This window comes from Pseudorca crassidens, chromosome 5 (assembly GCF_039906515.1).
Source record: "Pseudorca crassidens isolate mPseCra1 chromosome 5, mPseCra1.hap1, whole genome shotgun sequence".
Taxonomy (NCBI): domain Eukaryota; kingdom Metazoa; phylum Chordata; class Mammalia; order Artiodactyla; family Delphinidae; genus Pseudorca; species Pseudorca crassidens.
In genome coordinates, this window is record NC_090300.1 from 23286146 (window position 1) to 23297500 (window position 11355).

An 11355-nucleotide genomic window follows, 5' to 3' on the forward strand; every position below is an offset into this window, starting at 1 on the left:
GTTTGAATTGGTTTGTTTCATAATGTTTCTTGTTGCTGTTTGTTGTAGCTTAAGACAGAGTTCGACAAATTGTTTGAAGATTTAAAGGAAGATGATAAAACTCAGGAAATGGAACCAGCTGAGGTACTGAGCCAGTATTTTCTATTTAAAAGTATTTGGAATTTAAAAATACGGTATTAATCTATACATTTTTCATCACAAGATCAACTTTTCTAGATTCTGCATGGGGTAAAAGAAAGGGCTTATTGTATTTCTATTTATGACGTTTCTTTTATTTATAGGCTGTTGAAACACCGTTGCTTCCACATCAAAAACAAGCTCTAGCTTGGATGGTTTCACGGGAAAACAGTAAAGAACTTCCACCATTCTGGGAACAGCGAAGTGACTTATACTATAACACAATAACAAATTTTTCTGAAAAGGACCGACCAGAAAATGTTCATGGAGGAATTTTAGCTGATGATATGGGTTTGGTAATTATATTTTTCCTTGAGTTAATAACGTTTTATTTTGTAACTAAGATTTTATATGAAGTAATTTTGAAGTAGATAGAGATGGGAATATGTTGGTGCCAGTTTGGGACTCGATATCACTGTGAGTGTAGAACATAATTTTTCCTGTGGTTTTCACTTAAAATAATGCTGAGCTTTTTTTTTTTTTTCTTTTGGCTTGTTTGCCTAAGGTACAATTAAAATAATTGGCAGTAATGATATAAACATGTGTTTTTCAATTTTCTTTTGAAATTCAGGGTAGCTTATCTTTCATGGGTTTTCTTAAAGAAAAGATATGATTCCTTACACCAGCAGTTTTTATACTTTTTGGTCTCAGCAGCTCTTTATGTTCTTAAAAATTATTGAGGATCCCAAAGAGTGTCTGTCTTTGTGGGTTATCTCTATTACTATATCTATTAATATTTATGGTACTAGATATTAAAATTTTTTATTATTTTAAAAATAACAGTTAAAAAACTCATTATGTGTTAACAGAAATAGCATATTTTTCAATGAAATGTACTCCAAGACAAAAGCAATTTTGATGAGAAGACTGGCACTGTTTTACATTTTTGCAAGTCTCTTTAATGTTTGGCCTAATAATTGACAGCTGAATTCTCATATCTGTTCTTTCATTCATTCTGTGTGATACATTGTTTTTGTTGAAGAATACAAAGAAAATTAGTCCTCATGCAGATATGTACTTGAAAGGGAGTATTTTAAAAGACTTTTTAAGATAACTAGATTTTCTTTGCTACAAGAAGATTAAGCAAATATTAGTTTATTAAAGGTTAATAATTATAATGTGGAACTTTTTTGTTTTTTGGCTGCACCATGCGGGATCTTAGCTCCCCGACTGGGGATCAAACCAGTGCTCCCTGCATTGGGAACACAGAGTCGTAACCCCTGGACTGTCAGGAAAGTTCCTATAATGTGGAACTTAAAAAATCATATCAGTGAACTTTTTTTACTTTGTTTCATTAATATCCATTGGTGTAGCTTGCACGTTGAATGGATATTTTACCCATGCATGGTTTTTAGCATTTAGGTGTTGCTCATTTGGAATATATTGGTTCACTGAGTTACACAGATCTGCCAAATGTTGATGCATTTCATTATACAATGCAAAAAAATTTACATTCATTGATACTACTGCTGATCTTATTAGAAAGGCATTTACATTTGGGAAGCTTTTCTACTCATAGTGTTGGATGCAAGTTTTCTAACATAATTTTTGCTTGAAAGCTCAAATTTTATCATTAACAACAAACACTGTCAGTTGTTTCCTTTGGAGTTGATAGGCTCATTTTATTCATTTTTTTCAAGAAAATGTCTGCCACTCAGTCATGAATAACTAGTTATCAGTCATTCTGTCAAGTTAAAATGGTGGTACTTGAAAGTGACGATGTATGGTAGCTAGTTCGGCTTGTAATTCAGTCTCACAAGTGATTTTTCTCTAGATAACCTTCATATTTTGGTATGCAAAAGAAGTATTTTGTGTACTTGCCATCATGTTACACAGAATATTTAAAACGTGTATACTTAAGAGGTGAGATTTGGTAAAATGAATGTGTACTGCTTTATCAAGAACATTCTTTTTGTGGGCTTCTTAGTTGCAAAGTGCCGGCTCCTTAGTTGCAGCATGTAGGCTCCTTAGTTGTGGCAGGCAGGCTCCTTAGTTGCAGCAGGTGGACTCCTTAGCTGCGGCAGGCAGGCTCCTTGATTGTGGCATGCGAACTCTTAATTGTGGCATGCATGTGCGATCTAGTTCCCTGACCAGGAATTGAAACCAGCCCTTAGCATTGGGAGTGTGGAGTCATGTCCACTGCGCCACCAGGGAAGTCCCTCAAGAACATTCGTAAAGAGCATTCTTAAAGTGAAACTGTTTCTTTGGTTTGTCTTTTTTTTTTTTTTTTAACTGTATGTGGTGGTTAAAAATACAGTGACCACTAATACAATGTAGTGCCAACTGCTTTGTGTCATGCTAAGGCAGCAGCAGTTTTACCCACCATTGCTTTCTGTGGAATTACTACAGATATCAACACAAGTAAGGTCTTAGTAGAATTATTAAAATAGTTTTGACTGCACATACTTCTGAAAGGGTCCTGGGGAGCTCCTAGGACCTGTGGACCACACTTTGAAAACTGCTGCTTTACAATGCTTTCAACTTGAAAGAGGTTTATTTCTATGTTGCTAATTATAAATTCAGCTATGGAAAATAATGAAAATTTTCATGATTCTGTTTTTAAAAAATGCACAAGAAATATCTTGTCCTGTATGCTTTATTGGTAAGGTATATAGTCTTTAAGTTTTGGAAATATCTTTAAATGAAATTTAATAAAGTAATTATCTTATGTCCATACTGGGATTACTAATCATTTTAAGTTAGCTCTGAATTACATGGCAAGCAAGTAGTTGTAGTTTTGTGATAAAGTTATTAGTTCAGGGTTAAATGTGACATTTAAATGGCAGTCATTCAATAAAGTGACATTTCCCTAAAAACATACGTTTATGGAAAACTTACATACTTGTACTGCTAGCTGCTCCAGCTTAATTCATAGCAGTCAAAAACTGGAAACAATCTAAAGGTCCACCAACAGGTGAATGCACAAATAAGTGTGCCGTGTATGCATATACGATGGAATATTACTCAGCAATAAAAAACACAATGAATTGCTAGTAAGCATTTCTCTATATTACTCCATTCTTCTTAAGGAACAACTTATACCAGCTCATGTCACCACATGCTCTGAATCAGGTCTGGGCCTAAAATTGTATTGAGCAGAAGAAACTAAACAAAGAAGAGTACATTGAGTAATTCCATTTATATCAAGTTCAAAGGCAGGCAAAATTAATATATAGTGATAGAGACAAATCAGCCATTGTCTGGTACAGAGGTGGGGAGATGGACTGCAGAGGAATACAGGGCAACTTCTAGGTGATAAAATTTTTCTGTATCTTAATTGTGTGGTGGTTACACCAGTGTATACAGTTGTCAAACCTATCAAACCATACACTTTAAGTCTGTCAATTTCATTGTATGAAAATTATACCTCAATTAAAAAAGGATTAAAAAAATAAAATGACATTTCTCAATGATGCTTACAGTATTTTACACAGTAAATTATTTAATACTCCTAGTAATATGGCATGGTAAAGCATTTACTAACTTAATGAATGAAATAACTTCACTAATATGTATATTATTTAGTATAATAATTAGCATACTTCTCTGGCCCTGAATGCTGTTTGATATTTTCTTACTTGATTTAAATATTAGTTTCGGAATGTTGTCTGGTCAACGGGGTTTCAGAATCTGACCATTTTTCTTTGTAAAACATTTTAAAGGGCAAAACTCTGACAGCCATTGCAGTGATTCTTACCAACTTCCATGATGGCAAATCTCTTCCTATTGAAAGAATTAAGAAAAATCAGCTGAAGAAGGTGAAGTATTAGCGTGTTTTTTCGAAAGTCTCTGGTTTATTGTAAAACCTTTTAATTTTGTCATTAAAAAAATTATTGCCAGAAAATTGATAATATCTGGTTTTTAGAGATATGATGAATGGCCTTTCTCATGTGTTGCTGGTAAGAGTGAAAGTTTATGCTACATTCTTGAAGGCAATTTGGTAATGTGTATCAAAAGCCTTAAAAGTGTTTATAATCTTTGATTCAGCAATGCCATTTCAAAGAAACTAAAGAAGTTATCAGAAATGCATTTTTTCCAAAGAGAAAAATACAAGTCTATTTCCCCAGCATTATTTTAAAGGCAGAAAAGAAATACCTGTCAATAAGCTAACAGTTAAATTATGATACAACCATAAAATTTAATATTATGCAACTACAAAGTCCTCTTTTTGAAGAATACTTCCATGATCTTTTTTAGTTAAAAGGCCAGGTACACCTCTGTGTATAGAGTTTGAGTCTTCATTTTGTAAATACATATTTATATACGTCTAAGTGTAGTCACACATACTGTGTGTGCCAAAATGTTAATAGTGATAATTATGTCCTAATGATGAGAGAATGGGTGACTATTCCTGATGCTTAATTTGTGTATATTTTTATATATAGCATATATACACATAATACATGTATATTCAGTTTCTAAGAATTAATAATGAATTAGTTTTGTAGGGAAAATAAATGTTATAAGAATGAAATGGTTGTTCTTCATTCTCAGCTGAAAATCCAAAGAACTTAAAGTAGGAAGTAACTAGGTATAAGGTGTATGCAAAATATCTCTTTTTTGGACTTTTCTCTACTGTTCTTTTTTTTACTTTTCAAAGATGCTGCATATCACTTTTCTACAACTGTTTATTAAGATTCTATTTTATTAATTTCTGCGCTTAGTTGCATTTCCTTCTTCGTACTTTTAGTGGGAGTTTAACTCTGTTGTTAATGTCTAAGATTCAGTTCCCTACCCTGAATAGTCCAGTGCTTTCCACGTCTGTCCTTTCTACATTTAGTTATTAAAACTGAAGAATAGCACCTAAGACTACTTACAGCTTCATTGTCAGTTACCAATTAAAAAATTATTATCAATAAGGCTTTCCCTTTTTGTCCAAGATCAGCCATGCATTTAACATGTTATGTAGTAGGAAGGTTTTAGGATATTTAGTTTGCTATATTAGTTGAAATTGAGGCTGAAAATGTGATTTCCAGCTAAGCATTTATTGCAACAGAAATTTCATTATTTCAGATAGATTTGGATATTCCAAGCTTACAGAGTGAAGTGTTATTACATTTCATGAGATTGGAGCATAGTGTGATTTGATAGGTTGGACTTTATATCTTTGAACTCTATGAAGAAAAGGCTTACTAAGAGTCATTTAATATGAAATGAATAATGTAAAGGACATCCTTTATTTGTAGATAAACTTTAGAATTACTTTTTGCATACTATTTAATATAATATAAATGATTGTACTGATTATTGAAGACTGGGTAGAATGATGAAAGGCATTTTTTTTTAAGTGACAAACCTTTTTTTTTTTAAAATAAATTTATTTATTTGTTTTTGGCTGCGTTGGGTCTTCGTCGCTGCGTGCGGGCTTTCTTTAGTTGTGCCGAGCAGGGGATTACTCTTCGTTGCAGTGTACGGGCTTCTCATTGCAGTGGCTTCTCTTGTTGCGGAGCACGGGTTCTAGGCGCACGGGTTTCAGTAGTTGTGGCTCGCGGGCTCTAGAGCGCAGGCTCAGTAGTTCTGGTGCACGGGATTAGTTGCTCCACAGCATGTTGGATCTTCCCGGACCAGGGCTCGAACCCGTGTCCCCTGCATTGGCGGGCAGTTTCTTAACCACTGAGCCACCAGGGAAGCCATGAAAGGCATTTTTAACATCAGTTTCTTGAAGCTAATGCTTTAAAAAGTTAATTATCTAAATAACTTCTAGTTACATATCTCTAAAAATGGTACATCTTGGATTTTTAATTTATTTAGACTCATACCATTGGAAGGGGATGGATTTTCTTTTCAACCACATTTTAAGTAAAACATAAACTCTAATGAGATTTTGTAAGATGTTTAAATTTCTATTTTTTAAAAAACTAAAATAAAATATCCTTTATTGGCCCTAATTCTAGGCAAAAATTACATTGTACTCCTGCTAACCAATCCTGAACACCACTCTGAGGTTTTGATTCAAAATATGACCTACCTTTCACAATATGACCTACCTTTCTTTTTATTTTTTGTAAATTTATTTATTTATTAATTTTTGGCTGCTTTGGGTTTTCATTGCTGCGCGCGGGCTTTGGCTGCTTTGGGTTTTCATTGCTGCGCGGCGAGCGGGGGCTACTCTTCCTTGCGGCGTGTGGGTTTCTCATTGCGGTGGCTTCTCTTGTTGTGGAGCACGGGCTCTAGGCGCACAGGCTTCAGTAGCTGTGGCGCATGGGCTTAGTTGCTCCCCGGCATGTAGGGTCTTCCTGGACCAGGGCTCGAACCCGTGTCCCCTCCATTGGCAGGCAGATCCTTAACCACTGGGCTGTCAGGGAAGCCCCTACCTTTCTTTTTACACTGGAAGAATTAATTTAATTAAACCCAATTTTATTTGTCATTCCTACCTACAGAATCAAGTCTAGAATTAAAAGTAAGATTAGAGGAACCCTGCCCTACTAGACTCAGTTGAAAATATTTCACAGAGAAGTATAAAATTTTACTTTTATAGAAGTTCTTGTGCTCATGTACACATAGTTGCACTTTGAAACAAAGAACACATGAAGGGAAAAGGACAAAGTCAGAGTTGGCAGGGAAAATCCCTGATAGAGTAAGGGAGGAGGCATTCTGAAACCTGACTATTTCATCTACCAATTCTGGGAATTCCAGAAAAAAAGGATGTCAATGGCAGCCTCATTAAAGATCTATTAGGGACTCTTGGTTTGAAAGTTTGTAGTCTTAGAATTCCTTCTAATTCTAAAGTAAATCCCATTTTGTGAATGTTTCTCACAGTAACTAATATGCCATTTATAATTGAGGTTTGCTTTTTGTATTCCTTTTGAAAAGGTTAAGACAGACTAGTTTTCTTTTTTGAGATACCTGTGAAAAAAATTTTTCATCAATTTGTACATTTTTCTCCTTAATGCACCTCCTTCCACTGCTCCAGAATAGGGTAGCAATTTACGTAGTCTTTATTATGTAAAGTAAAGCAGTATAAAATAGGATGCATTTTTAAGTTTACTTAAAACTGACGGCAGTACTATGTAAGAAATATGCCTTTTCATCCAGGAATGTAATGTTTACGATGAATCTATGAAACTTGGAGGGAACAATACCAGTGAAAAGGCAGATGGACTAATCAAAGGTAAACTTTAATTTTGAACATGACCCCATGTTTGATTTAGATTTTTCCAGTTTAATGACGTAATTCCAGCTTTGGCTTAGTACTATACAAAAATTTCAGATCTCTTTTTCTAAAGAATCTCATGAGGACTGGTAGGAAAAATTTCATCAAGGAAACGATGCGATGATGGAATTGGCTTGGTAGCACATTAGAGGAGGAAAAGCAGTTTTGGTTGAGGAAAAAAAACCCATGAAAGGGCGGTTAAAAGCAAGACAAAACACAGAGTATATTGCTCTGGGACCTCAGAGTAGTTTATGGTATTTATAATGTAAATGAATAACAGAAGAATGTGCATGAATAAACAGCAGATAAAAATAGAAAGATAGGTTAGAGCCAAATTAGGCAGAGGAGAAATGAGAAGGGATCTGTGGATTTAACAGTTATGTGGCTGGATTTAGCAGTCGATGACTTTCATAAAATTAATTTCTTAAGATTGCTTAGAACAGAGCAAGACTGAAAATATTTTAAAATAAGACTAGTAGATGAAGAATTGTTAATAACAACTGTGTGCTGTTATGAATTTTGCTGTGTTTCAGATAGGAGAAAAATAGTTGGAGAGAGGCAGAATTGAGGGCTTTTGGGGGGCGTGGTTTAAGAAGGAAATCCATGGATAGGAAAAGATTTTGTATACAATGGAGAGAATAATTTGGTGGCCTGTGGGAGGAAATGAGATCAAGAAAATAGGTACATGAGTTAGCATGAGAAGGAAAGGAAGTAAGGTTGAGGAAAAATATAGATAATTGAGGGAATAAAAAGGTAGGAAAATTGATAATTTATAGAAGATGACATCTGATTTTTTTTGTAAAGTGAAGTAGGTCATCTGGGAGTAAAAGGAGTTTAAAATCTAGGCAGAGGATCCAGTGTAGTATAGATCATCCAGGTGAGTGGGTAGGGAGAACATGTGATAGGTAAAAGAGTTGCTAAGTGATACAAGGTGACCCTAACCCTAATACCACCTGTTTATTGTTCTTTTTTTTTTTTTCCAGCAGTTCTTAGCTGCCTTGGTATAGCAGGAAATTCAGCCAGTGTAGGGATTGGCTAGATGACTACAGGGGAAAGACTGGGCACAAAAAAATTGAAGGTACTTTTCAGTGAGAAAATACTAGATTAGGAAACTGTAGAGAGTACAGCTGGCTGATTGAAAGAATAGGAATGACGATATTAAGAAAGTTGAGCTATTGAGTTGGAAAACCAAGGTTTTAAGAAGGATACTGCTAGTCTAAGACAATTTACTAATACTCTGTATATTTGTCCTTTTTTTTGAAATGGAAGGATCTAGATGTAGTGGAGAACCCAGTATTTCAGATGACAAGGGAAAGAATAAATATCCCAAGTCAGAATTCTCTAGCTCCCGCCCCAAAAGGTAAACTCTGTTATGGTTTAATTTTATGTAATATGTTTAAACTCTTTCTCCGTTTTCTTACATATGGGAGAGAGCTATGACCATTATCTCAGTTGCAAAGTTCTTTCAAATACATTCTTTAATTTGAAACTGCTAAAGTCACTGTGACTTAGGCAGGTAGACCGTTCTCATTTTATAGGTGAAAAAAAATATTAATATATAAAAGCTGAATTGGTAATTTTTAATAATCACTTGTCTTTCTACTATTTTCCTATTTCTTTCACATAGGAACTGAGATCTAGCTCTTGGGTGTTTTGCTTTTGTTAAGACTTTAGAAGAATTTTCTTTATGAATTTGAGGAGTTGAGAATTGATGTATATGTGTCGGATGGTTTGACAAAAGCATTCTTTGCTCATCTGAGTTCTTTCTCACTTTACCTTTAGTGGAAATAAGACATGATAAAGTTATTCATGGAGAGTATTATATTAATGTAGACTGGAGGGAGAATTTGAATAAAACACATAATGCCCCTCTGCTCTCCGTTTGAATCTGTTAACTTTATAAATTTTATTTACTCTCTGAGGTAGCTCTAAATACTTGGCTTTTGTGTTTTACTGTCCACCATCAATATCTGCAGGCATGACCTCAAGTCTGAGTCCCTCTTAGCTATTCCACCAATAGAGATTTCAAAACTGGGGCTTTGTTAATTGTTCTCTATCTTTAGTACCTGTCTGAACTGAGCACAAAACCAGGACTCATGAGTTTCCCTCTCATCTAGATATCAAATCTTATAACTCTGAACTGACCATGAGCGTTGGTAACAGGGCACTGTTAGATAGCCCAGATCAGATTAAAGGGTGTGGAAATAATGATGACATGGGAAAAACAACCACCAACACACATACTATAACTAATACATATATACTTACTGTGCAACAAGCACTATTTTAGGGGCTTTGCATGTGGTAACACATTTTATCCTACAAAGTGGATTGTATCTTTATTCCTGTTTTCCAAGTGAGGGAACTGAAGCTTAGAAGAATATTAGGTGGCTTGCCTAAAGTCACATAGCAAATACATGGTGGAATGGACATTTGAATCTAAGCAGTCTCCAGAGTCCATTGTTCTTAGGCACTTAACCACCATATTGTACATATTGTATAAATTCTACACAGAATTTATAAAAATTTTCACTGTGAAAATTATATTTTTGCCCCTTAGCTGCCTATTTCATTATATTGGAGGGTTATCTTTGATAATCAGTCACTTCTTTTTTGTTCTAGTTTTAATATAAGTGTTTGAATTGAATTACCAAATACTGAACAAAGTGTTGAAGGGATTACTATCTTAGAATGGTTTACTTTCTCAAACTTATTTTAACGATAGAGATACTGCATTTTGTATAGTGAATGCTTCTGGCTACGAAAGCAAAATGCTTTCAGCAAATTTGACTTTCATTTGTCAAATAAAAAATTTTTTCCCTTGATATTTTTTCAAAAAATAAACCGGGGCAAGACAAAAAACATTTGTATTACATTTATTAAACATAAGTTTTTATATCCCGTTTTGTTTTGGATTGATAAAAAATTGGTGTATACTTAATTTTAGGAGAAAAACTGCGGTACAGTACACTGAAAGCAGCGATTCAGAGGAAAGTGAAACAAATGAATTGCCACAGAAAATGAAAGGTAATAGGAAATGAGTTTGATTTGATAATGTGTCCTATGTTTTAATTTCCTAGTGTGACCAACGTTATATTTGGTTTTGCTTTTAGGCAAACTGAAAAATACACAGTCAGAGACTAAAATCAGAGAAAAAGGTATGTATATCTCAATATCCCCTTTTTAAAAAAATATTTATGTATTTATTTGGTTGTGCTGGGTCTTAGTTGTGGCAGGAGGGCTCCTTAGTTGCGGCATGCATGTGGGGTGTAGTTCCTTAAGCAGGGATGGAACCCGGGCCCCCTGCATTGGGAGCATGGAGTCTTAACCACTGTGCCACCAGGAAAGTCCTTTTGTCAGTATCCCTAACCTACACTTAAAGATTATTAAAGTAAAACCTCACTGATTTGTATCTGTCTGGCTTGGAATTCTTTAGTAATAGGTCATAAACTTGACTGCTTTTTACATTTGAACTACTTATGCTTATCAAGGGGGTTAAATGAATGAAGCAAATTGAAAGAACAGTTTCAAATTAAAATTTAAGAGGATATATTTAAACCAGCTTTAGACAAAACAAAGTACTGTCTACTAATAAAATGACTTAAATAAAACCTTTTTTGTATATGTATAAATTGTAGTTACAAAAGTAGGCTGAGACTGCCTTGTCAGTATAGTACTACTATTACCGTTACTTAGCATTATACAGATTTACAAATATTCAGTGAGTATCTTTACTTTTTCCTGTATCTTTAAAACATACGGTTTACTTGTTTTTCTCTTAATCTGATCGTGTTGTATTCCTAATAAGTTAAGAAATTGTATTGCACTTGGAAGATAACTCATCATCATTGACTGATCTGAAAATTTGGCAGCATCTTCATTAAAAGTTAAACACCTGTTTCATTGAACACATTCTCCTTCCACCTGGGAGCTGCATCACTTGCATATGGCTGCTTCTACTTTCACATCTTTCCTCAAGAGAAGCAACAGTGAATCATGAATGACTACATTTCTTCTTTGAGCTG

At 34.5% G+C, this 11355-nt stretch overlaps 1 protein-coding gene across 4 annotated transcripts in view; it reads left to right on the forward strand.

The window, feature by feature from the left end:
• The window catches only part of HLTF (helicase like transcription factor), a 59851-nt gene that overhangs the window by 20121 nt on the left and 28375 nt on the right, over positions 1-11355 (forward strand). For all 4 annotated transcript variants that reach the window (XM_067737534.1, XM_067737535.1, XM_067737536.1 and 1 more), the window contains exons 6-12: positions 49-123; positions 282-473; positions 3840-3935; positions 7213-7288; positions 8600-8690; positions 10278-10357; positions 10444-10488. In XM_067737534.1, coding sequence (XP_067593635.1) covers positions 49-123; positions 282-473; positions 3840-3935; positions 7213-7288; positions 8600-8690; positions 10278-10357; positions 10444-10488 — 655 coding nt within the window. The remainder of the gene's footprint in view (positions 1-48; positions 124-281; positions 474-3839; positions 3936-7212; positions 7289-8599; positions 8691-10277; positions 10358-10443; positions 10489-11355) is intronic.